General features: G+C 38.3%; 1 protein-coding gene across 1 annotated transcript in view; it reads left to right on the top strand.

Moving 5' to 3' along the window:
- Positions 1-27,650, top strand: part of COG5 (component of oligomeric golgi complex 5) — a 182,208-nt gene that overhangs the window by 143,009 nt on the left and 11,549 nt on the right. The window contains exons 15-20 of the mRNA XM_027679319.1: positions 13,986-14,096; positions 15,306-15,368; positions 16,167-16,270; positions 17,595-17,832; positions 26,567-26,643; positions 27,129-27,255. Of these exons, the coding sequence (XP_027535120.1) occupies positions 13,986-14,096; positions 15,306-15,368; positions 16,167-16,270; positions 17,595-17,832; positions 26,567-26,643; positions 27,129-27,255 (720 nt within the window). The remainder of the gene's footprint in view (positions 1-13,985; positions 14,097-15,305; positions 15,369-16,166; positions 16,271-17,594; positions 17,833-26,566; positions 26,644-27,128; positions 27,256-27,650) is intronic.

The raw sequence follows: 27,650 nt of genomic DNA on the forward strand, positions 1-27,650 counted from the left end.
TTTGAAGACCACTGCTCTAGTGTAATGCTCTGCAGTAATCATCCATAATAAGTGAACAGATTTTGTCTGTTCATTTTTGGAAAGGATGCCTGGTTGATTGCAAAAATCTTTTGAATTCCTGTTTGATTTCATTCATGCACTACTTTAAAAAAGATTTTCTCGTTTATTTATATAAAAATGAGAAAGAGAGTCACCTGTTGATTGGAATTAAAACACAACTGTGTTTCTGCGGTTGATTACCTGTAATTTTGTCATTTACTGAGCTGAATTTTAAACGTACTTGGTTTCTGTTATAATTAAAAATCTCTTTGTTGCAACTTTGCAATCACTGTGTTTTGGTTTGCTGCTGATAGCTATTTCTTTTATTGATACTTGAACTGGATGTCTCATTGAGAGAAGTCATGAAGCATTGAAAGCTAAAAGCTCTGAAAGTTTACAAGATATGTAATTTTGCCAACAAGCAGAAAAATAAATTGCAAGATCCGTTGTCCTTCTAGAGACTGAAGATGGAAGAGCCTTATTTGGTCCTCTAGTCTATTCCCTTCCCAGCACAGGACTATTTCAAACAATATTTATTGTTGGGGGTTTTGTTGCGTTCTTTCTGGTTTCAGAGTGATGATTTTAGTTATCTGAATGTAAGTACTGTATGTTCTCTTACTTTTGTGCTGTTTTTGTTCAGCTTGTCATGTGGGTGGATCGAAATACACTAACACACCCACCAAGTGCACAGAGATGAAATGTGTTGTGCTGTGAACATGAAAATGCAGTTGTTTAGAGAAGGTGTGATTCTCCTACTTTTTGACCTGGAGACCTCTACTAGTTTCCTCCCTAGAGTTGCAGTCAGACTATCTTTATTAATTGTGATCAGAGTCCCATAACAATCCTTCCTGTCTTGTCTGATGGAGGCTGTGTCTTGCTGCCTCCTCCCACCACAGGGCATCACTAGAGAAGTCATCAGAAACAACGTGACCTGTCATATTTTAGCCAATAAACAAGCAAAGAGTCATTTGCAGAAGCAGGATTGTAAAAATCAGGTTGCCTACTTGCTTTTCAGAACAGGGAAGGGTGACTGTGCTGGCAAATTCTGGTGGATCAAACTATCTTTAAAAACATTTTTGTATGTGGATATGTAATGATATGCTTACATGATTTAGGCAGACACAAACTCACTCTACTATGTTCCCAGATGGCAGAGCACATTTTAGCTCTGCTTCAGTCTGGAGTGACCAGCTTAGCCGTGGCACCTTGCAACAACACTCTAATTCAGCCTGGAGCACAAGCAGGGAAAGTTCACATCTAAATGAGGTACAGACAAAGCAAGAATCTGCATGACCGTGTTATACTAGGCAGATTTATCCTAAGGTTAGGGTAGATAAGGCTAAAATCAGTGGGAGCTGTGATTGCCTGTAATTGGAGAGTTTCCTAAATATGGAATATTGTATTTTATGGAGTAATATGTTTGTCTAAAAAAAGGGATCTTTCCAACAGACAAGAGGCTGCAGGCAGATGATATAATGGAGATCGTTCCCACAGTCAGACTTGTAAGCAGTCATAAAGAGGAAGCCCTCAAAAGGTAGAAATGGAGAGTGGGTGTAATGAGGGAGGAAGGAAATAGAGAATTTGAATAATTTTTTTATTCTCTTAACTAAATGTGGTTGAACTGATGCCATACATCTCACAAAAGCTGATGAATGAGATGGAGGTCTGAAATACAGGCTGTGGGCAGTGCTCTGGGAGAGCTACCAACCTATCCTTTGCCCACAGGTCATGATAGAGGCTTGGCTTCTCATAAGCATTTTAGCCTGTGAAATGGTTGTGACATTTTCTGATTATCAGGTTTGCCTAGCATAAACCACTCAGAAACTTTTAAGCGCTGTGCAGAGAGCACAGTCCTTCCTGGCATTTTGAAGAATTCTTCCCTGGCCTTCTTAAGAAAACAGAAAATGATGCTTGGTGTATTTTACATATTTTGAAGTTAAAATGCTAAAGACCCAGTAATAGAAGCGAATTTTGAGATTAAAGATTAAACAGAATACATATCAGTCTCAAAAATTAAGAGTCCCTGCACCAAGGTTCAGATGGTTGTCACATATCCTCACAGGGCAGGACATCGATCCACATATTGACAACCTCTACTGCTGGACGTGCCAAATAGCAAAATGAGAGAGAACTTGTTATGTTGATCCCAAAAACAATGGATCACTGTACACTTGGGACATAAAGAAATTTGTGTGGATTTTCTTGGGCGAATAAGGTTTTAAGATTCTGGATTGTTTTGAGGGAAAAGTCAGCATCAGCTAATATCTGTGATACAGAGTAGGCAGCCTCTTTCTCACTACCCTGGATATCGGTGGTATATTGAGATTTATTTACATCTACTTAAGTAAATACTTGAGTTATGTATTGTTATGCATGGTTCTAGAGTGTGCACCAGTAGCAGAGCACTAGAGCAGTAATATCAGCAGTAATATGTGGGTACCTGCCAAGTACAAAAAGTTTCTTGGGAAGTAACTGGGAAGCTTTGATTTAGCCTGATCCTGTTTTTGAATGCAATGGTGAAACTGGATTTCAGGTGTAAAACAACTCTGAATATTTAACCGGATTAATGTTTAAATGTAAAGTGACTATAACATAAAAATTCTATTATTAAAACTAATATACATTATTTCTAAACTTCTAAAGGTTTACTGAGATTTACTTTTCAATTAACTGGTACTAAATACTGTAATTGGGACCATGTTATTGTAAAGTATTATTGTCATAATGATGAGTAGCATGTACTTGATGACAGATGTTTTTAGTGCATTAGTATTTAAGAAAGTAAATACCAAAAAGAGCATAAGAAGTAGAAAAATGTAACTGTTCATTGCTGTGTCAGCCCCTTCTTCAGGGTCAAACACTATATACATATGTAACCCAATCACTGACTTCTTGTCCCCAAATGGTCTGGGTTTGTTTTTCAAAGAGGGTATGGCTGTGGAAAGAAAAACATAACTGTCCTCAGAACAGTAAATGTAAGTAAGTAAATGAGCTTGATCTCATCTGTTTGAAGGCAAATTAGTATCACTGAGGCTTGTTCTGATTAGTGTTGGCCTCACTTCAAGGATCAGCAAAACGTGTTTGTTTTTGCCACAGAAAGGCTGTGTATTGAATTGCTCCACGTGGTCGCCCTGGTGTTTATGTTAATGTCTGCTTCTCAGTTCAGAGGACAAGGTCAGTAAAGGTTTATGATTGACACTCAGGACTTAATTTGCCATCCCAGCTGTGAATATCTCTCCGAGATGGGAGATAACAGTGATGTCTGTACCAGAGAGCAAGAGGTGTCTGGGAACACCCCTGTGGCCAGAGGGGCCAGGCAGTGCCTCACAACTGGGGAGGTCTCCTCTTCCCCAAAGCACTGTGGCTGCCAGAGCCCTTTTGGCAACAGTCTGCAATATTGCCTCTCCTGAGCCGTGGCTGGAGATCAGGGAAAATAGTTGTTGGCCCAGGCCAAGAACCTGCTAGTGACTGTCCTAACAGCTTAGCGGTACAGACGGTCACGTGCCAGATCCAGGGACTTTTCCTGGCACCATCTGATTTACTGCTATGGGTGTAGCCAATATGTGAATGAGACTGAACAAGAGCGACATGCAAAATCTGTTCAAGAGGAAGCTTAAAATGTTGACAGATTGGGGTAATTTTTTTTCTTGCATCTGGAATTCATACTTTCTTCCTTCTGCTGTGAATAAATCTCTAAGGCAAAAGTTAGGAGATGCTGATTTCTTCTGTAGTAACACTGCTTTTGGTCTTAATATTTTCTTAGATTTACAGAACTACAAAATACATGCTTTCCTAAACATGTTTTTCCCTCTTTATGTATTGTCAGCTGTACCTGACTTATTTTCAAATAGCATTTGGTGTTTCTACCAGAGTTTAGTCCTTGAAAAGAGTACATTGTGGCTAATTGGCAACTGCACATACTGCTGGATGGGTGCAAGAAAACTTTTGGATATTAACTCTTTTCAGAGTTCAACACTTTCTTCAAGTAGCCAGGTATTTCTTTGAGCCAACTCCAATGACACCTTTTTGGATGCCAGTGCAACCAACCCCTTCTGTAATTTAATATTCTATTTTTAGTGAATGTAACGGATGGAGAATATCTATCTATCTGTCATGTTCAGATATTTTTAGAGCACTGATCTTTGTAATGCTGATCAGCACCAAATGTATTACATAAGATTAGCATCAAAATATATACAGTGGAAAGTCAGCTCTGCTGCAGTTGTTCTTAAATTATTTTTAGTATTGCCCGCAAAACTTGTGTAGCTCAGTGCATTGCCCTGCTGTTGTACTCTGTCTCTACTCTGTAGGAATCATTTTAAAAGATTAATTTATCTCCTCTCAGACCTTTGCAATCACAGGTCTCCTTCCTGAGGCTGCAAATAAGATTGTCAGTCAGTGATACACATTACAAAGGTTTTAATAAATGCCCACTTTCCACCAGGACTGAAACTGAGACAAACAATTTATCTCTCATCGTCCTTCAATCCAGTTAATATTTGAATTTGTGATTTGCAGGTGCAAGATTCCAAATTCTGCTTTACTTACATCCTCAGCTAATGTTGTGTTCTTTAATGCTGCTCAGGTGGCTTGATTTTTTGCAGTTACTCATAGTGATTTTTGCAATTTTCCACTTTTGGTGGATACTCAGAATTAATATCTCCTTATGAAATATATCTAGTCCACTAGCTAACCATTTAGGGTAGGAGTAGATTATTTTGAGATTTTTTGAGTTTAAAGAGGCAGACTGAGAGAACAGAGCATATTCTTTTCACACCACTCGAGAAAATTTATTTTTGTCTTTCAAATTTTCTGAAAAAAGCTGATCCTTGGAGTGTTTTTAAAAACTAGTTTGTAATTACTGAGGTTTAAAATAGATCTCAACTTTCTGCACATCTATCCCATCATCATAACTATTTGTAGCAGATGAGTTTTGATTTTTTCTCATTACTTCTTTCTTATGATGCATCTGATATATGATAGTCAATAGAAAAAAGGCTGCTGTTTGTTTTTTGATGATGTAGTTTTGAAAGTGTAATGCTACCATGCCATGGCTTCACAGATCTTTCAGCATCTCTCTTCCTGAGATTGCAATTAAATGTGCTCTGATCTTGGTTTATATTATTACTGTTTAAAAATAATCTCTACTTTATTAATGCTTCTCCTCAGTGGTTTGTAAACATTTGTTGCAGTGAAGAGAATGAAGAAAGAAAGACTAGAATGCCAGGTGGAATACAAAAACAACAATTAGTTCAGCTTAAAACATTGAGCTGAGAAAGAGACAGAATCTTTACAAGGAATTTTCATAATGTCATTTGTAGAAGAGAAAGTGTCTGTCATGCTTGATCAGGGCAACGAAGATTTAAATAATCTGTTTTCAGGGAGTTATGGAGACGATAAGCAATATGAAGGCATATTTTGTTCAGAATCTAAAAGGCTAAGTGTATTATAACTTATCCAGGGACTATATTGGAACATCTTGGCTTAATCAGTGAAATTATTAAGAAAAGTAGAAATGCAAAGGAGGATGGGATTTAAAAGTTAAAAATATTTCAATGAGAAAACACTTAGATGAGAAGGATCAGTTCTTAGTTTTCTCTGAGTATTCATGGAGATAGGAATTTTGTTCTGACTAGGAACAGACTAGTGTTTGACTAGGAAAAGGCAGAGAGGGGCTGGACTAAGCAAACTCTCCATTGATTTTTCCCCAGTCTGCCTAGTGACAAGAAAAATATCCATAACATGTTGCAAAAAAGACAAATGTTGATCTAGGAGGGCTATAATTCTGGTTTCTTCTTAGGGAAATGAAAAAAAATTAAGATCTCATTTATGAAAAAAAGCATTCTTTCAGTTGGCATTAGTCATATGTATTTCAAGAGAAATGTACCTTACAACTCCCAAATCCGTTGTTTTGCCCATTTAATTTATACAAGTTCCTCAAATGAAATACTCCAGAGTAGCAAGAAAATGGATGTGAGCTGCATCTCTGTTACGATGTTTATGTGGTTTGGGGTATCTGTGATTTTTTTTTTCCCCACCCATCCTCTTATTTGACATAGCTAAATTTAACAAGCTGAATAATTCAATGAAGTAGGGGAGAACAGGGTAGAGAGGGAGAGAGAAAAGACGTCCTGGAACCAAATTCTTCCAGTGAAGGGATAAAGATGCACTGGAATTCTGGCACCAGATTTAAACTCCAGCAAATTTATGAGGCCTGTGATGGTTTTGAATTGAAAAGCATGATGAATCCTCATTGTAATGGCATACAGTGAATTTGTGATTGCCTTTTTTATTATGTGATCTTATAAGAATTAATCCATGTCTCTTATTAGATGGTGTTACATTGACTTGCGAGCTTTCATTTGCGGGTGAATCATTATTCAGGACATATTCCAACAATGAGATTTGTCTGACAGTTCCAGGGAAATGTATCTAGTCCTCCTGTCTCAATGTCGAATATTGTGAACTTCGGAGGGAAGTATGAAATCTAATAAGCTCACAAATCATCAGGAACAGTAGTGAAATGACACCTCAGGAAAGGTTTATGTAAATAAAAGGTCAGTTACAATGGTATAAGTAATGTGAAAGATTATATTTTCTCCACTTCTTTTTTGAGGTACATGAATTAATTGTCTTATACCAGTACCCTGAAGACATGGTATTACTGTCAATGAAAAACTTGTATACATGCTATTTAAATGAGAGAACCCAAAAATATGAATTCAGTGTTTGGCACATTAAAGGAATTCATTAATAGGTATTTAAATAGAATGTGTGGGAGGCTATTATATAATAAAATAATTTCAGAATAATTACTATTTCACTGTACAGTAATAAAAGCTAAAGATGGCAGTAGGTCTAATTTAAAAATAATCAAAAGTCAGGTAAGGTTTTGTAATTTATTTTTTTTGATGGAAAGATGAGAAGAGCTTTGTTGAAACAGTCATTAGGAAGCTACTTATATTGGTCAGAGAATACTTAGAAATGTCTATCTGATAAATCACTTCAAAAAGCATTTAAACTTTAAAAAATGGAATTAAAAATCTAGAGGAGGGAGTTACATGAAATAACTTCATGAAACATTCTCTTCTTTCTCATGTTGTCTTTTGCTGGTTAGATCGTGACTCACATAACAAATGTGTGATTTTTTTTTAAGGTATACTGGCTAAACTCCAGAAAAAATCATCCAAGCATAAAAGCTGGTTTTAGGAGTACTGTGTACTTCGTTTTATCTTGCTGAGAAAGTGGTTAAAAGATTTCTTTATATCTTGTATGTTATTTTGTTTACAGGTAGAAAAAGAGCATGATTGCACAATCCTTACGGTATTTTGTTACATTAAGCTCTTAAGTTATTTCATACCAAATTAAATGATTCAGAAAAGGATTTTGTTAAAGGTATGTTGATATGGTAAAGGATTTGGAATTTTGCAATTTTGGAACAACTGTAATGAGAGTTGGACCACGTAAAGTTCAGTTATAAACTCCTGCAGGGTGGAAGTCTAATCTCAATTAATGCCTGGACTTGATACCACAAAAGGCAATTAAATAAGTTGATTGTATTTTTTATGTATAGGTGAATATCACCCTAACATGTTGGACCCCTCTCCTGTGTCTTGGGGATGATGTCTGCTCTTCAGCTCTGGAGATGCATTCTCAGTAGTTGGTTGAAACCAGCAGCTAATGGGATTTCATATAAAATATGATTAATCATTCAGTCATTAATTTGGCAAGCATGAAAAACTCAATAAGCTGTTACAGTCAGAGGTATCAGGATCAACACACATTGTCCTCAGACTTGGGCTAGCTGGATAATACAAGGAAAATAATTTTCAGAAGTTGAGAAATTATTCCAAGTGTTTCAGGTTTAGGATTCTCTGAGATTCCTTAAAGGAATTCCTTAAGCGCTTTCTGACACCAGTTGTTTTAAAGCATCTCATTATTTAAGCACCATGAACCATTACCCACTTTTGATTACTTGTACAGTGCTTTTCTTCTCAGAGGATTCAAAGACTTGGAGATAAATCCTGTCTTTTCTATTACAGAGAGCATTTGCTGTTTTTCTTCTATTTCTTTGGCTTTTGAAAATATTAAGGAAGAAATACCAAAACAAAACAGAAATACCCCTGACGGAATGGTTCAATGATTGCTGCTTGTTCTAACATGAATAGTATGAGTATGATGTTCAGTCTTTTTTCCTGGTCAAGGACTTAACAGTCCCTTCAAATTTTTCTTCCCAAAATATGACTGTGTTTTATATAAGATTTTGAATTTCTTCACTATAGAGCTCCTTTTCTATATTCCTAGAATATTAAATTTTCATTTTTCCGAGGAAGCTAAATAAAATAAAATAAAGAGATATTCTGGAAGCTACAAGAATGTCCTGAAGGTGCAATATCAATGTTATTATGTACATTTTAAATTATTGCCTGAACTCAGAGCTTATTGCTTTCTTTACATCTTGAAATATTTCTTCTTTGCAAAATTAGAAGCCATTCCAAGAACATAAATTCTTACTTATGATTTATTCTTAAATTTTAGTTAATGTATTTTTTTAAAGCAAAACATTTATTTTAATTCATCCTCATCAGTCAAGGACCTTATTTGGTCTGACACATTCATTCAAATTCTACACTTGGAACCTCTAAATTATGTCTCTTCTTTTTGCAAATTATCCTTTAAGTAGCTAATATATTAAGTGGCATAGCTAATGGAGTTCAGATTCTTCTGTGTTTTTCTGCTAAATGGTTCTTTTTTTTACAAAAAGTAGTGAACTGATCCTACCAAACTTCTGTGTTTCTTGGGTGGAAAGAGATTGTAAAAGCCTCCTTCTGCAGTATGGAAAACATTAAACCTAATAGTAAAGCATCCCAATTATTTGTAGTTTATGGGAGAAATCCCAGAGCCAAGCCCTATTGACGCAGAAACTCTGTAAATGAATTCTGTGCTTTATAATAAGTTGTTATGATCAGGCAGGAGGCCAATAACCAGATGGATTGATTGCCTTCTGCCAGAGGTATGGCAATATCAGCTGCCTCTATTAGGAATGTATTGATTGTTGACAATGTCAGCTTGGCAATTGTAGTTCAGTTTGTGCTATCGAAATATGTTAATCTTGTGATCCTGGAGTTAGATCGAATGCTTTGTGGAAAAGCACTGCTTTAGTCTTATTTTAGGGTCTTCTCCATACTCCTAAATTATGGTGCTGTTTCCTGCTCTAAAGAGAATGCGTTTGCTGAGGCTGTTTTAGAGAAATCAAATAAATGGAGCTTTCCAAAACTGTCTGTAAGGATGCACACAAGACCTTAGTTACTTTGTGTGAAACTGAGCTTTTTCATAAAATGTGTAGTCTGTGAAGGGAGTAGTAGCAAACCAGCTCACAAATCAGTGTCTCTTCTGAGCTTCCACCTGTTGAAAGAGGGGAATGTTAGTCACTTTGAAGCATTAAACAAATTATAGGAAAATATGTATCAATAGTCTGAGCTTTTCTATAAGAAAAAGACAAACTTGGTTAGCATTTTTTATAACCCTAGGGAGAACTGATGATTTGATTAATGGCCTAATCTAAATTCTACATTCATTGCTTCATAGTGAAAACAAGATTTTAATCCAAAAGCAGTCTTACCATAGCACATGTCTCAACATGTGAGATAAATCCATGCTGTCAAATTTCATGTCTGTTCTTAAGTATTAAACATAGAAAAGTGTAAAATCCAGAACACTTGATCTCATTATTTCCAAGACATATTTCCAAAGTAGGTCTATGCAAAGGAGTGCAAATACATTTATAGGGTGAGAATGCATCTGACATGATTTCAGGCACTGTTGCTACCTGTGTGTATCTGTGGTACTGCTTTAGATTCCCTTTATAACTAGTGAAGAGAAGTAGGTCCACACAGTATGCATTTACTCTCTCCCTAAAGCAGAGTCTTTAAAAAGGTGAATTACTCAATAGAAGTTCTTATTTCTCTGCTTAGTGGTTTCCTGCAGGTTGGTCAGGTGAATCATTCCTGAAATTTTCTGTGTTGGGCAATTTATTGACCCAGAGTGAGGCATCTGCAGCCTCTGCAGGTGAAGCAGTGTAACCATGTAGATGCATTGAAAGATACAAACTAAAAGAAACTGTTTTTCAGAAGGATTTCGGGACTTGGTGAAAGCACAGTGCCAGTCATGGCTTACAGTTTCTCCACCATGTCAGGCTGAAGCAAATTAGATGGCCTTAAGTCAGCTTGTTCTGCTTCATGACACATTCTTTGTGTATTGTCTTCTGGAAGTGTCCTTTTTTGTTTAATAAACCGCCTAATCTCAATCTACTGCTTAGGCCTCACAAAATGTTCAATTAGGTAAAAAAAACCCAAAACTCTTCTGAGCAGCTTCCTCCAGCTAGTCAGCTGCTGGATTGAACCTGCAAATTACAACCTCCTACTTCAGAGAACACCCTCATATACATGTCAAAACGACAGTATTTTCCAGTGTTTCTTTCTCATTTTAGTTTAGCAGCTGCCCTTTGAGTTTTCTTTAAATGCTGCGTGGGACAGAAGCTCACGTTCACATTTTTTAGGGCACCACAAGACACAGCCTTTGTCCTGGTGCCTGGATGCATGATACAAAGTCCTGGCTAGTATTTGCTGGTGGGACACTTCTGTGCCTCACCCCTCTCTTCCTCATGAGCATCTCATGTTTGGCAGTGTGATTGCATCTCCTGTTGGCAAAGGGAGCCCACACTGACGTGTCACCCATTGTAGAATTGCTGCTTTCTGGGGAATGGGTGTCAGTGCTCTGCTACTGCCCATGAAATTACTGTAAATAGTAGACAGGTTGGAGGTAAAAGCAGAAACAATTTAACCAACTAAAATGAAGAGCGTAAGAAATCCATTGCTATACTTAAGCTGAGTGGAACAGTTACAGTCCTTGTTACTGTTCATTCCGATCTGGCTTCAGCATAGCTTCTTTTCCTGTTTTCAGCTAGCATGCTTAAGCCAGTCTAACTCCCAGGGTGACTGACAGCTCCCTGGAGATGAGATCTGGCCTTCAGCTGCGCTTTGTCTTTTACTCGTTTCCCAAAATAGATTCTGATCTGGGATGAAGTCACTCCTTCTGTCCTCCCTATTTCTGTTGAGCATAAATTCACCCTCCTGGCCTTCTGCATTTCAGGATATAACTGACTGACTAAAAAGGCATCAGATTTTGTCATCAAAAAGAAGGCCTGTGGACTCTGTCTTTCAGCTGAGTGGATGTTGCCAGGTTTCACACTTATTTAACTTAACCTATTTACACAATGCAATCCCCAGTGGGCAGATAACAGAGGAAGAGTTACATTACTACCAGGTTTAACTGCATAACCTGTGTCTAGCACAGAATTTTAAAAGTACTTTCTATATAAAAGAGAGTGATGAATGTGAATCATTGATAGAACCTGGTAAGATGGAAGGTAAACTGAGGGAGGTTTTGTAACTGTAGTAAATTGGCCATAAGCGTGGTTTATGGGAACTCGGGAGATACAGTGATGGCATTTTTCCTAACTGGATGCATGATTTTACAATGGGTATAAGATGTGTCAAGAATTCAGTCTGAGATATTAGAATATTGGAATAATGATAAACTATCTGAAATCCAGATTCATGCCAGTGACAAAGAGTATGTACGTGAACCATATTGGATAGAGTGCAAACCTTCTTGCCTCGAGGCAAGGTCCTTGTGGTGACAGCAAGAGAGACTTCTCCTGTAAGTGGTAGGGTACAGGTACCCCATGCAGATTCCAGGTGTTCCCATGATGGTAGGACACAGCTACCCATGTAGGTGCCAGGTGTTCCCATGGCACACCTTCAGGAGAAGTGGTCCTAGGAGCCCTGGGCTGCCCAGTTCCAGCTCTACAAGAGTAGAGTTTTTCAGTTCTCTTGGCTTTATACCAGTGATTTTAAGGGTTCAACACATCTTAACTGACAAAGTTCAAGTTGATTAGTTTAAGGAAATTTAATATGGTAAAGAGTTTTAGAAAGATTGGTTGGTTTTAAGGCATTTTTAGATTTTACCTGTGAAGCTGCTGTGCCCTATTGCTGACTGGAAGAGTTTCTTGTTACTGCAGAAGGATTATGTTTGTACTTGTTAATGGGTTTACTTACCAGTTAAGCTTTTTCACCAGCAGAAGAGACACAGTCTAATGTCTAAGAAAAACAAATTTCTTTACAATGAACTCTGAGGAACTGAAATTTAAGTGTAATTGGGATGTAAAATTTTGACAGTTTACTAGTATCTTTTATGTTTAATAGTTGTAAATGTGCAAAAAACTCAAATACACTACCGTACTTAAAGGTGTGGAAAAAAAAGGTTATTTATGTCTGGGAGGGTGGTCAGCTGGGTGGATGGGTCTTTCTTTGCACAGCTGTTTTGTTATTAATCTGTGAAGCTGTTAAGTGTGAGAAGCAGAATTCTCGAAACAAGTCAGGTCTGTCAAATAGAAATATATGGGAGAAAACAGGGATGTTGATAGCTCACATGGCTGTTCTCATCAGGAAGGCAGGAAGATGCTGAGATGATGTATTTGTCAGCTAGTTTAAAGTTATACTTCGATGTCAAATAATTGAAGATACATTGAAAAAGATCTTTCCCTCTGCAAAGGCCTCAGAAACCTATTTATCCTGAAATAATCCTTGAATTTGAAGAAAGGGAAACGAACTGATATTGTCACTATAGTACTGTGAATAAATTCAAGTTCCTCTGTGCTTGCAAGAACTTGTCTAAATCTGCATTTTTGGCAGTGCTGGGTAATACTAGGTAACTGTGCTTGTATGATGTCTGTGTTTATGCTGTGTGGAAGATATGGGAAGTACAGGAATAGTCTTTCACTAGTAAAGATTCTTAAAAATTTTCATATTATGTTTGTTTCTTTTGTTCTTAAACAATTATTATTGTATATTCAGTTTTATTTTAGGAGCTTTCTGTAGGACCTACACCTGTGTTTAAAGATGCACTCCATAAAGTCTCTTGACCGCTTGTTCAGTGAGTTGAACATATTTTTACTGAGAGATTTTTGGAGCTAGGCATCTTCACAGGTTTCCTGGAGAATAATTCTGTGTCCTGAAATATATATAACTAGTCAGATAATTATATCTCAGTAAAGCCTTCTATTAATAGCTATTCTTGCTTTAATGTTTAGATATACTTCTAGAATTCACATAGCCTTTTGTCAATTCTTTGTATTTCTGCAGCTTTCAGTGCACAAGAAAATTTCCATTTGTTTCCCAGTTACAATTTATCATGTTTTAAATTATAAATATATGCTGTGGTATCCTTACGGAACTGTTCCATAGTTAGTGGCTATTTATGTATCATCCTGAAACTTTGATTTCTGTGGTAATAATAAAAAATGCATGCTTTGAGCAGTTTAAATATGAAGAAATAATTTTTTTATTTTTGCTGAAAGATTCATGGATAGAACTCTCTAATGACAGATCTAGCAGTTTTGGTGCTGGCGGTTCTACTTTTCTGTTGACTTATAAGCCTCTAATGTGTACAAAGTTCTAAGCCATCTATTTGAAAAAACAGAGCTTTTAAGGAGAGGTTTGAATGGTTGTCAGAAGGACACACTGAGAATATACAGAAAAGTGTACACTATTATACAGAGAAGCTGCTGCTAGTTTATCATGCATCCTCAGGTAGGTGATTTCACCTGACTCTTAGATTACAAAATTGAAGTTATGCTGGGACTAGGTATCTCCAGGAGGTCTGGGTCTCAGTGCTGTGGTTTGGGAGCTGAGACAGTCTCTCGTGGTTCCTGTTGCTGTTCAGTTTCTTTTATCTGGAGGTAGAAATCCTATGAATCTAGACAAGAGTTAAATGGAAGAACATTGGGTACTGAAGACTTATGGCTTTCTGCTGTGATCTAAGTTTAGTCTGGGGTGATGCACTGTTTAAAGAGTTGGTAGTAACAATTTCTGTGATCACTGCAGCTGTCTACTCAAGGAGATGCCAGCCAGGTGATTGGGCCACTCACAGAGGGACAGAGGAGGAACGTGGCTGTAGTTAATTCGCTGTACAAACTGCACCAGTCAGTTCTGAAGGTAGGCTTCTTTTGGCATTCTTCTTCCTGCCATTGTGACAAATAGTCAATATTAGAAGAGTGAAAGATGTGTTTATAGAGAATAATCACGCATCACAGCCATTACTTTATGAACATAAACAATTGAACTCTTTCTACTTTTTCTTGTCTTCGTACTGGTCAACCTGATAGCCCTTGTCTGCATCTGTCTCAGCCCAAGCATATATTTTTTAGAAGAACCTCACTGCTTTCCCACAGTTGTGACTAAACTGAAAAGGTGAAGAAAAAGGTGAAATCAAGAAAAGCAACACCTCTGTACATTATTACTGTGACCACAGTCTAGCCTGGAAATTTTTCAGGACTAAGCACAGTTGTGAATAATTCCAATTTACTGGTTAGTGATGCCAGTGGGTACACAGTCTTTGTAAACTAAAATAAACAGATATATTGATAGTTGCAGTTAATTGTGTTTGAATTCTAGCCTGATTAGAAAAAAGATCATGAGTACTCCTGACTCTGGATATGTTTAAAGAATGTTAAAAAATGCTAAAAAGCCCATAAAATTTGCTTTCATTTTGCAGACAGATGGTAGATCAACTTTTAAGTCTGCTTTCTCTGATGTATTTAGTAATGAACCTCATGTGTCTTAGTGTTGGAGGGAGATCTGATATGATTCAGTCTTTGAGTTCAGTACTTATCTGGCTTAAAAATACTATTGTATAGCATGTTTGTAACTGTAAGAAAATTGGTAGAATATTTCTTCATTTCATTCCTTGACTTTCAATTCTAATATTTTTGTAGCTGTACATAAACAGTTATTTACAATTGGCAGTATAATAGTCATAATACTGAGAAAGAACAACCATTCTTTCAATTATTTGCCACAGAGCTGCTTGTATAGTCCTCCATGAATTCTATACTTAGCAGTGGGAGAATACACCAGTTATTTTTATTCTGATTTTGTTAGCCCTTCAGCTAAATTTCAGCTTAACTCCATTGAATCATTTCCTTGCCAGGGCAGAAGCAGAGTTGATAGGAGATTTGAGAGTGAAGGAGTGATACTGGTGCATTGAAAATTCTGTCTGTGTAAAACACATATGAGAGTTATCTCTGTCTATGTAAACCACTCATTAATAGGGATAAAGCAGTATGTTTTGCAATGAAGCTGAATATTATGGATCCTAATAATTTGTTGAATTCTGACTATTAACAATTATTTTACAATTTTTAGGTCATTACCAATCAGAGCTCATTTCCAGCAGCCGCTGAGCAAACAGTCACAACTGCCTTAAAGGTAATTGAATGTCCATATGCTGCAGGGATAGGGGTGAGCTTTGCTTTGTTTTTACGTTTAAAATAGGCACTTATTTCCCACATATTATTTTGTGTCAGTATATTTAGTAACAGGTATACAAATATTCTGACATTTCTAATTTGTTATATCTGCAGCTACATATGTGTTGCGTGTGCCAAATCACTGCCTGAGTAGTGTTTGTATTCAGAATATTCTTGTAATGGTCAGAACACAGATGTCATCTTGACTGTGAAAATAAACTTCTCTTTCCAGCATTCACACAGCAATTGCTGGATCCTTTATCACCCCCTTCCTCCCTGTGACAGATACATCAAATTATGATTTTTATGCTACCTGGTACCTTCCTGGAGGGGGATGCAGGTGGCAGTGCAGCCTCTGTGGGTGACAGCTCTCCACATCCGTCCTGCTGGGCGCTGACCTGGGAGAGGTTGTGTGCAGGGGAATGAAGGGCAGCTTGTGTCTGGGGAATTAACAGCTGAATCAAATGTGTACACCAAAACATGTATGCCAAATCAGGAATGCTGAGTTGTTGTGCACCTTTTTGAAGGAAGGCTTTACACAGAAGTAGCAGACAGCTTCATTTCTGCACTTTACTGGTAAAATCAATTAGAGAGAAATGTTATGTTAGGCTTTGGTCCTTCTATTTAGCATTTTTTAATGCAGAATAATAAAAAGGGCTGATAAAATGAACTGTTTCTCAAGGTATTTTTGAGGTGTCAAAATGCAAATGCTTCTAGTTTTGGTTCCTTACTTGTGCCTTTTTTTTTTCTATTTTAGGCAGTCCATGATCTAATGGGTAGTGCTGTTCAGCCGCTACTGAACTCAGTGGGAGATTCAGTGGAAGCTATTATCATCACTATGCACCAGGAAGATTTTTCTGGGTAACTAGAAATATCTCTTAAATTTACCATTGCTCTAGTAAGATATCCTGCATATGCGTAATAGATTGTTGTTGCCACAATGTCCTTGAAGCAGAGTGCTTGTTTGTTGAGAGGAAGGTGATGCTTTATGGTCAATGAACAGAGAAAGCAGAATTACACCTACCTATTGAAACAAATTAATCAGGTAGCGCCTGTCTTCTTCCTCCCTCCCCCTCTTTTTTCAGATCTATTGAGTAAAATTCATTTTAAATAGAAAAAGAAAGGCAAGCAGAGGCCATTTTTGTGCTTTTAAAAACTGCCTTTTGCTTTTGAAACTTACTTTTGGTGGACAGTCTTGAGAACTGTCAATACTCCTGTGTCTCAAAGCATATAGCCTCTGATGAAATAGTTAATTTTGACTTTTTTTAAATTTAAATCTCAAATTTAATATGTTATGCTATTTTCCCATAACATTTTCATTAAAATTTGCAGTATTCTTTATGCGTAAAGAATCTTATCTATAATTGAGACTTCCTCCCTAAATTTTGTTTTGGTTGTCATGTCTGTTCTGGCATTGCTTATATCATCAGTTGCCCTGCTTTCTGTCTTGGAAATTCACTGAAAATAGTATATTTTCAGAGGCGTTTTAAATTTTCCCTTTGACTTTTTTTTTTTAACAATATTTTATTCTCACCATCTTTCTTTTGGCACCAGTAGCAAAATACCTCTGTAGGTGGATGAACTGTTTCCAGCCAAAGGCTGTGTTTTGTTAGATAGCCTTTATGTTCAGGTTCCTGAGTTTGGAAGAGCTCTTTTGCCTGACTGTGAGTCTGAGAAACAGAAGGGGGATTGATTTGTGTCCAGGGGCTTCTGTGCTGCTTCTGTGATATTGACTTTATAATGCTGGGTTTGGAGGAATCTAGGAAACTAATTCTATACAGACAACAGGTTTGGGATAGGCTAAACTAGTAACCCTGTGACATGTGTTTGTATTTTACGATCCATTATTAGAGTTTTAAATCAGCAACTGGGATGTTTAAATTTAGGGGCTGGATTTGGGGTTTAGGCTCTAAACTGCTGGAAGCTCTTCAGGTTGAGTAGGAGTGGGGGGATTTCCTTTATCTCGTTAGGATGAGAATGGCTGATAAAGAGATGTTTTTTGACTATGGTGTCAGAGAGAGCTATATGCTCCTTATGCTAAGTAGAAATTAGACTCTGCAATTCATGCCATCACTGCATGGGGTAGGAATAAAATTAAAAAGAATCCAATAGGTTTTAGCTGTGTTTTAAAGATGAATTTAGCTACCCCTATTTCTTTTTCTTTTCTTTTTTTTTTTTTTACCAGATCATTATCCGGCTCAGGAAAACCAGATGTCCCTTGTTCTCTCTACATGAAAGAGCTACAGGGTTTTATAGCAAGAGTCATGAGCGACTACTTCAGACATTTTGAGTGTTTTGACTTTGTCTTTGATAACACTGAAGCCATGGCTCAAAGAGCAATTGAACTTTTCATTCGCAATGCCAGTCTAATAAGGCCCCTCGGTGAAGGTGGGAAGATGCGGCTTGCAGCAGATTTTGCACAGGTACCCTCAGTACTGATTTCTGTTTTTTAGTGTTACTTCACTGATTTCAGTGAAAAGTGTCAATACTTTTGCCCCCATCAAAGTATAAACAGGCAGTTGTAGAGATTGGTGCATTCCAGGTCTAAACATCCTCTCTGATAGGATACTGGATCCTGATAAATGCATCCACCAAGTAGTTGAAGATCCCTCATCACCGTGAGGCGCATTCAGGGTGATCTGACAGCTTCCTGTCAAGTGACTGTTGCATTTAAATTCAGCTGCATCTTGACATTTTATCCCACTTGACTGACCTCTTTGGCACGTCCATCGTTTGCCACCATTCATTTCCTTCATCCTTTCTCTCTCTTGGAATGGAATGGTGTGTCACTTTCTTAATCGCTCCATATATCACAGTGCCCACAGTGGTTAATGGCTAACTCAGCTGCTTTGCAGTGAAGGAAACAAGCTAAAGAAATACCAATATCCTGGGGAAGAACAGCCCTATCGGAAACAGAAGGGCAGTTTTCATGTGGAATTCTCTTCGTGATCCCATGGACTTACCTGCCTCTCAGCTTTACCTAACTCCTGCACTGGACTAAAATGCAAAAGAAATTGCCAGATTCATATCCACTCCCTGTCTGTGTTATCTACTATATTAAAATTTAATTAGTAACGCTGTGTGGTTAACTTGCCAAAGAGTCAGGCATCCGCTAGATTAAGCTGAGGGTGCCGGTTATTATTATCCAAGTGGAAAAGGGAGTTAGCGCCAACTGTCTGCATACTGAGTGCTGCTTTTGGCTGGTAGGTAAGTGAGGTAGGAGAGGAAGGCAGGGAGGGAAAAATTGGTGCCACCTCCACTCCTGCTTGTGGCTTCTTTTTATCATTTGCCTGTGAGTTACATACTCCTGAGTAAAATTTTTTTATTCATTACTCAAAAGTAGCAAATCAGCCTTTAACCAGAGAAATTAAGGGGAAGTTCTCAATTGCTTTCAGTGAGAAGGTTCCATTCTCTTCTGTATTTTGAAGACAATGGCATAAAATTGGAAGAAAAAAAAAGGACACTTGACTTTTCGCGTGGAAGGAATAGAGATAATTTTTGTAATTTATGCTATTTATACTGATTTTAACTGAAGTAAGTCATATGAATTTGGGAAATATCTTCCCCTGGTTCTACAGTAAGAGCATCTGATCTAAGCAGCTGTTATAATCTAAAAATATTGCTTATTTATCATTTTTTAAACACTGATTTTTCTCGTTCTGAGATAGGCTGCCTTTTAAGTGAAAAGTGAAGGTATGTTTTCATCTGAGTGTAGACAAATTTGCATGGTCTTCCCCACTGTGCTGAGTATAACTCCTGGATGGACAACTGTGTAAAGATGTGATTTGTCTTCTTCTGTACCATGGAATCAAAAAAAAAGGGGTTTGAATTCATTCTTGTCTCCTGCCTTCAACTATTGCTTCATCTGGGGGCTGCCTTGTGTTTTTCTTATCTTCACATTGCACCATATTCTTGCCTTGTTTAAAAATGGGCTTAAGACAGGAAATATGTCTGTGTCCAGTCAGCCCCATACAGCCAACTCAGTGCTCACTCTGCACCCTTGAATGTCTCTGTGCAGAGCTCCTCAGGGTGTGCCAGGCTGCACAAAGGTTGTAGTGTCCAGAATGGCCTGGGCACTATATTCTGTTGCTTGGCATAACGGAAAAAGGACTGAAACATTTTGTATGTGGAAGCTGCCTTATATCCATGTGTTCTGTGATGTATGTGCTCCTCCCAAAAACCTGGTGGGTTTTGGGCATGGGTCCATGACACCAGCTCCTGGTAGCCCCATGGGAAGGTTCTTGTTGCTCTGACCCAGACAGGAGTTCTGGGCACATTTGCCTAAATGCGGCTATAATCCTGATCAGGACTAGAGGAGGTTGCTGCTACTCTGGGCTGAGGAGAGCAGGGAGCAGGTATTTAGCTGGACTGCTGGCTTGATGGGAAGTATAAATTTTTCCAAATGGCCATAAATGCTGTGTGCAGGACTCTTTTCAGTTCCGGAGGAACCCAGAGGGAAGGACCTGCCTGGAAAGGCACTGTGTGAAGGCCATGGTTTGTTTATAAACTGTTTTAACTTTTCTTCTGTCTTGTAGTTATTTTGAATTTTCTCTACTCAAAAAGGTTTACATGTTCCTGCTCAGAACTGACTTTTGAGATCTAAAACCCCGTTTGGTATTTTGGGGTTGTTTGGAAACAAAAGACCTGGGCAGAAATCTGTCCAGAAGTTTTGGTTAATTTGAGGTTCAGTTATAAACATACATGCAATAAGTCAAATAATGGGTATCTCATGTGCTTGTGCACATTTCTTTCAGGGCACTCAGAGTTACAGCTGCCTTATACTCAGCAGAATAGCTTTGGCTAAGAGGCAGATTTGAAAATTTTTGCACTGAAAAAGTGTTTTACTGATAAATTGCCTCAAAATAACAGGTGTCTACACAGAAGAGAGAAAACAGATTTCAAGTTCTCTTCATTCAGAACTGGGTTTGGTGAGGTGCATAACAGCCAATTTTCTTCAGTGAGGCTCAGCTACTTAGGAATTACTGCTGTAGCTCTCTTGAATTCTGTCTTACCCTGTTTTCAGTGTCAGTATTGCATTTGGTTGTCCTATGCATTGTAGATTTTTCAGCAGTGAGATTAGGTGTGTGCTGTAAGACTAGTGTGGCAGCTGTAAACAGAGCTATGAGAGGCTTGAAATATGCCTGAATATCATTAATATGATTTCATGTAAATGAGTGCTTACGGGAACACAGGAACATTGCAAGCCCTAGGAAACGTGTGTAACACTACAAGGTTTTTATCGCATACTATGCTATGTTCCTTGGGAGTCTCATTTGAAATATTTCCAGTCGACAGGCTGAATTCCCCTCTTTACATACTCTCCATTTTTATGCAGGCAATTGCGCAAGATTGCTTTTCAGTTCACTCCTCTGTGTTCCCGAATGAGTTTGCTTTATTTGGTTTTGTATTGTTAAGATGCCCAGAATTCAGTATTCACGTATTTAATACCAAATTTCACTTTTTAATTCACTACTAGTCAGACTGAAAAAAATGTTCTCCTGGAGGCAAGCAAGCCAGCAAGCCAGCAAGCCCTGATGGTTTTCAACATTTCTGTTTCTGGGGAGTACCAGTTCTTTTCCAGAGGACCTCTTAACTTTGCTTGGTATTCAGAGTTGTTATAGCACTTAGGCATACTTTGGGCTTGTGGCTTGTAGTTCAGGCCTTCCTAAAACCCGATGGAAGTGCTGGACAATTCAGCAAAGCATGAAGTGTAAACACAATCAGTTGAGGAATTTATTTAGAAGAAATGAGGAATCTACAGTAATATTTGGCATGGAAATTAGTAGTCTGCTACACGGAGTTTGTAAGCTGATACAGGAAAATAGCTGTTTATTACTAGCAAATTCAAATCACAACTGCATTGAAACAAACTAGTCTAGTAATTGCAAAGTAATCATTACGCTTCATGACATGAAGGCATGACACGATTTCCCGTCTATTTTGGAGCAACATATAAGGCAGGAGCCACTGTCTGTGCCAAAAACTCCGTCTCATGTCATGACTGATTATTTTCAGCCTTGTAGAGTGAACTATTTTTATTGGTCCTTTTTGAGGTAATACTTTTCTGCATATGCTTTCCTATATTTCTTATCTAGGTGTGATTTATAGTTGGGGTTTTTTGGCATTGTTCAAGTACTGTGTTCAACCAGTTTTGGTGGGATATAGTTAACACTGCCATCAATTCTTCAGGTCTTTCTCAAAAAATTACTGCAAAATGTTTGGGGTTTGTTGAATTTTCCTAGAAAAATGATTTTGTGGTAGAAGTTGACAATGCTAAACTCTAGTGTAGAAGAAATGTTTCTATCTGCTGGCTAGCCTATGGTCAGAATATGGTTTCCTGATTCAATATGTGGCATTAAAAAGTAGCAAGAATATTAGGCATTTGGATTTTTAAAAATGTAAACAGATTTGCTCATTTGATCAAAAATAATGATAAAAGTATAAAAGTGCTTTTTCTCATTTTTCTTAAAAAAATTCCTTTTTAGTTTGTTACAGAGAAGTGAAAGCAGCAGGATGCTGTAATCACAGTTGTAATCATAAGGACAGAAACTACTAAAGCTAAAATGCATTTAATGTTTAATGCTAATTATCTTCCTGGAAAGAGGGAATTACTTTCTGTTGTGTGTTATTTTAGAGGTGTTACAGCTGAAGGATTTACTTAAGCGTCAGCTGTTTTGGAATTGCTGCGCTGGAGAGAAATCAAATTCCACTTCCCTTGCAGGCCAGCCTCTTTCGTATAATAGTTCAGGGCTCTTCTGCTCCCTTGCTTGTTAAAGCATTCTGTTCTGTTGAATGGCTAGAAAAAAGCATTTTGAGTTAACATTTAAAAACTTGGAATTCATCTTGGCCAGGAGGAAATGCAATTGCTAAAAATTTAATGTTAAGATTTTCCAGCTGAAAAAACAGCGGTTTAATAATGAGAGATCCTGAAAATACCACAATAGGCTCTAAACAATAACTTCACTATGGGGTTTTTCAAAGCGCTCTTCAGTGTATATGCATTATCTGTATCTAGACTGCATATTAACTTCACCCTTGAGTTGCTGAACATAATCCAATTAGAGAAGCCAGGCATGTGATGTATTTTTTACAATATGGCCATCCAGTGAATAGTTCAACAGATAATTGACCACCTAGCCATGGGCTATGGCAGAGTCATGTGAGAAGAAAAGATAATATAGCCTTTTTGGGCTTAGAGAGCAAGAACCATTGAGAGGAAGCATATGTTGGGCAGGAGTCTACCACTGTGTTCTGCAAAGCATAGCAAACTAACATGAACAAAAGCAATGAATTTTGAACAAAGTTAGAAGAAACGAGTCATTAGGCCTTCTTCTGTTCTATCTGCTGCTTCCCTTTGGCAAGCATGTACATTTCCTACTGCTTCCCTTGGATCCTGTGTTAATGATTATCTCACTTCAAGCCTCTGTGGTTGCAAATTACTGCTTGGACACCTGATTTATCACTGAATTTAACCTGGATATCTGAATTTTCAAATTTGCAGTTCTGGAAGGGAAATTTGGAAAAGAAACAAAAAATACTGCTTTGCCCTTTTATATGTAAATTCTGCAGGACGTGGCTGTGTGAAAGGCCTTGCACGCATAATACAAGTACTGGCTTGTCGACAGCCGAAACCATCACCCAACCTGTAAAAGCTCACCAACATGCTTTGGAAACTGTAGCTGTGTATCATAGCAAGAGCTGCTACTGTATAAACATGTTGCATGAATCAACAGTTGATGCCATTTCAGGTGATGACAGGTAGCAAAACCCAGCAGTGAAGTACACTCGATCTGCCGCCCGATTCCAGCACCTTAAAAACAGCAGCTGTTCCAGTGGAATAGTTTCTCCCCAGCACTTGCTCGCATCGCTGGCATAATGCTCAGCAGAGACACAAGAAATGAATGTAACAGCAGAAGGATGCTGTAGCATCATTGACTCAGACGAATACTTAAAATTAAAATGAAGAAAACAATCTTAGTTATTATGTGTATTATACTTCTTATTGGAGAGATTGGGTTATAACACATAGCAGACTAGTATTGTAAATTAGAGAAAGAGTTTCTGTGGTTTCTTTGCATTTTTACCACATTAGTTTTCGCTCATTCCCACTCTTCATGAGTCAATTTGAGATAGTATAGTATGTGGCAAAGCTTAAAAACAATATTTTTCTTTGGCAACTAGTACTTCACGAATCAACCATCTGCTGCCATTAAATCTATCTAGTTCTAGCGGTACTAATAATTTCCTACGGTTAATAAAGGTTGAAGATGAAGTAATAGAATTTTCCAAGGTAAATTTTCTTCTTTAGTACTTAAGACTAAAAATGTTGATTTATGGAAACAACAAAGTATATTCAAGAGAACTCATTTAAATTTGTTTTAGTAAGGAATTGGTTAAACTGTAGAGAGTTTCACTTACACCTCATTGCTTCATATTATGTTTCAGGAGTGAAACAATCTTTTAAAACTTATTAAGCAAAATTATATTTTTGCTGTGCTGCTATTTCTTCCCCTCATGAGTACAGTTTGATCCACGCATTTCTGTTTCCACAAGTCAGACTGGCAGTTTGTTGCCTTTTATCAGAGTCTCTAAAGAACCTAAAGGAATTATGTTCTCCCTGGTCCCTCACAGCTACAAGCCCACAGCTCCCACCAGAGCTGGGACACCAGCTCCTGCAGGATATCAGTTACTTCCAGCTGCCCGCAGCCAATACTGACGCCTGAAAAGAAGCTCTGGAGAAATCAGTCTTGCTCCCATTTGGTTTTCAGGGTCTGTAGGGTTCTTGTAACATGATGCAGCAAAGCATACTTAATTATCTCCTCCTTTTGGCTCCCTGCTCCTGATGGTGTGTGGCAGACTGGCCTCGTGGCTCCCATTTGTGCTCAGAAATGTCTGGGGGAACCTGGGGGAGCAACATATTGAACTTGTTGTAAGGTTCATCGCAGTCTGGAGTTGGAGCACCTCCCTGCAGCAATCCACAAGGAGAACCTTCCTTTCCTGGGTGCGTGCCCTCTACCTCGCTCCCCTGGATTCAGCGCACGGCACCGCACCTGATGGCTCCTTGGGCACAGGGATGTTGACTTCCCACCTGCCTAACTTGGGCACAGTCTGGTGGACAGCGTGCCTTCTCAGGAACTGTGAAACTGGGTAGCACGTGCTCTGCAGCCCAAAGAATGGGTACCCCTTGCACCTGCAGGCAGGAGAGGTGACTTCCCCCTCAGGCTGTGAGGGGGATGAGTCAGGGTTCCCAGCTGGCTGCAGAGAGAGGCCTGGTCATAGCCTAAAGATCTGGGGACCAGGAGGGCAGCAGACAGGAGGAAGCTGGGGTGTTACCCAGGGCTGGAGCCTTATTTCTGCTTCCTGGATTTTTATTCACTTTCTGCTCCTGTGAGTTCCTGCAGATTTCAAGTGTCCTGGAAGTGCTTGATGAGGGTCATGTACTCTGAGAGCCCTAGGCTCAGGCAGTGGCTGTGTACAGCCCCTGGGATAGCTCTCTGGGACATTGCCCATTGCCCTCCAAAGCCACCAACCTCTCCAGGTCTGCAGAGGAAGACGAAATGCTTGGGTTTCCCAGCTTTGTCTAACTGAATTTTGTGTAGGTAGATACTCCCACAGCATGAACCACCTGACCTTTTTTAGGTGTCCACCTTGGGGACAGATGCATCACCCCGCAAGAGTGGCTGTTTCTCTCCACTGGGTATGAAGAGAACCAGTAGATGTTGAGAAGTAGGTGAGATGACTCCCATCCTGCCACCTGCTTTTAGATATGGGTGCCTGAAATATATGGCCTTGATTTGCATTAATTGCTAATTTAATTTCTTCTGGGTTTAGATGAACTATGGCATCACAGTTCACTACACCATGTTTCTTGTTTATGCTGGAACCCCAGGATGGTTACATGCTCTTGGTGAAGCTGGTGGCCCAGCAACCAGCTCTGAGGAAATTTGGCAGCTGGAAAGAATCATATAATAGCATTAAGGACTTCACTGTAAATAGTGTCATATCACAAACACTTTGAAAGTCGTTCAGCAGTATTACTTAAATGGGAAACTCGTATGATGGTTTTGATCTTGTTACTTATTTTAGCTGTCATCCTTTGAAACTTAGTTTAATTGTGCATTATGTGTAAATCAAAGACTGAGTAGTCTTTCAAGTTGGGGGTTTTAAAAAGTGTACATGGAGAATAAAGCTTGATCCCTCACTTGCTTAACACTTCAGGAATGCAAAAAATAAAGACTTAATCCATATCTGACTAAAATTACCTGTGGGGTTTTTTGGGTGGGGTTGTTTGTACTGATGTGCATATTAACTGAAATTTTGCTGTGTAATGTTCAGTCTGGGATCCAGAAAGGAAGTTCTTTCTCACTTCTGTGTCTTCACTGTTAATGAAGAGCCTGTGACAGAATTTAGACGTAAAAACCCAAGTGGAACCTGGCTCTTGTTCAAAAGAGCAGGAGAACTTCAGTGCTTAAAAAACAGAAAGTGTTTTGAACTTGTTTGTTTTTAAAGATGGCTGCTGTAACTCAGAAATCAAACAGTATGAAAATAAGTATGAAAATAATACTCTTATTCTTTCCATATGACCCTGTGGCAATAGGTCCCAGCTGCCTTCTATCTAATCTGCATAGGTTTTGTGCCCCAAAATTTGGGGCCCGGTGTTCAAGAAGGAATCATTTTAACCTTGTCCTTCACCAAGGGATAGGGTGCCCAGCTGAAATGGGTCTGCAATGTAAATGCTTTAGCAGTGGTTTGTGGAGACTTGCCTAGATTTGCTTTCTTCCCACAGCTGTGGTCAGATTTTTGGGATATTGACATAAGTGCTTCAGCAGGAAACTCATCACCAACAAAATATACTTGCTGCAAGAAACAAAGCTTCGGTCTCAAAAAGCTCATGAGACCCCTTCTGTTCTTATCCACAGACTGACACTGTTGTTTTTCATTAAATGCTTACTGTGTTGCCAAGAATTAGGCAAAAGTCTCGGCTTGCACAACATAGTATTGAAAGGAAAAGATAGCTTCTTGTCTTAATTCAGCCACTGGGAAGAAGTCACTGACTTGGTCCGCAAGTTTGGATTATTGGTTAAAAGCAGGCCACTTCAGTACCAAATTTTATGTTTTGGGAGAATCTAATTAAAATGGAAATGTTTGGTTTTACAGATGGAGTTAGCAGTAGCACCGCTGTGTCGGCGAGTCTCTGACCTAGGAAAATCTTACAGACAGCTGAGGTCATTCAGGTGAGTTGCAGTCGCAGTATGACTAAACTGCATTTCTGAACTGATTTATTACCTCGTGTTAGTTCTGATTGAACTGAGAGCTTTTTTGGCAACACCCACCTGCAAATTAGAAATAGATTAAATTTCTTTTAAATTTTATGCAGAGTATAACTATGATTTAACAATCTTTGTCATGCAAATGTTGGCCAAATTGTACTTTTTTGTGTTGCTTTCAGTACATCTTCTGTATGACAGTGAGTTCTATAATTACCTTAAATGTTTTCACTGAAATATAAAATTTATAGTCCTGTGTTGATTAATTACAATAGGCAACTGCTGTAAATTTTTACAAACTGGACCTGTGTTGGAAACCTAAGATGCAGAGTAGTGGCAAAAAATTAGATTATTCAATCCTAATGCAATATTGCCACCACGTAGAAGCATTTTTCTAATGCATAAGATAAGCTTTTTCTTCCTTTCACAAGTATATTGTTACATTTTTCCAGACCACTGCTGTTCCAGACCAGTGAGCATATTGCCAGCAGCCCAGCTCTGGGAGAGGTTATTCCATTCAGCATTATTCTTCAGTTCTTATTTACAAGAGCACCACCAGAGTTAAAATCACCCTTCCAGGTAATAGGATCAACCTGTCTTTCCTTTTCAGATGCCCTAAGGAGAAATGAGCGTTGTAGTTTGCCCTAGCTGTTTTAATTAAAAATTATTCAAGTCCGTATTTTATATGATTTGTGGGCATTTGTTTTTATTGTGGCAAATTTGTTATGGTCATTGACTTAATATTTTGATTATTAACAGTAGGAATATGTTGACCTGATATTAAATATACTCTCAATTCTTTACTATTCTGTCAGCTCATAAAAGAAATCGCAGATCTTTTCCCAGACTGCAGATTGCCCAGATCCTACTCATCTAAGATGCAGGAAATCTAGATAAAAAGCCCTGTCAGAAATGGGCCATCAGCTGAAGTAGATCACCTCTGAGCTCCCAGATAACATTAATTGTCTCTGATT

Source organism: Neopelma chrysocephalum, unplaced genomic scaffold (assembly GCF_003984885.1).
Source record: "Neopelma chrysocephalum unplaced genomic scaffold, ASM398488v2 Primary Assembly neopelma1_45, whole genome shotgun sequence".
Lineage (NCBI taxonomy): Eukaryota > Metazoa > Chordata > Aves > Passeriformes > Pipridae > Neopelma > Neopelma chrysocephalum.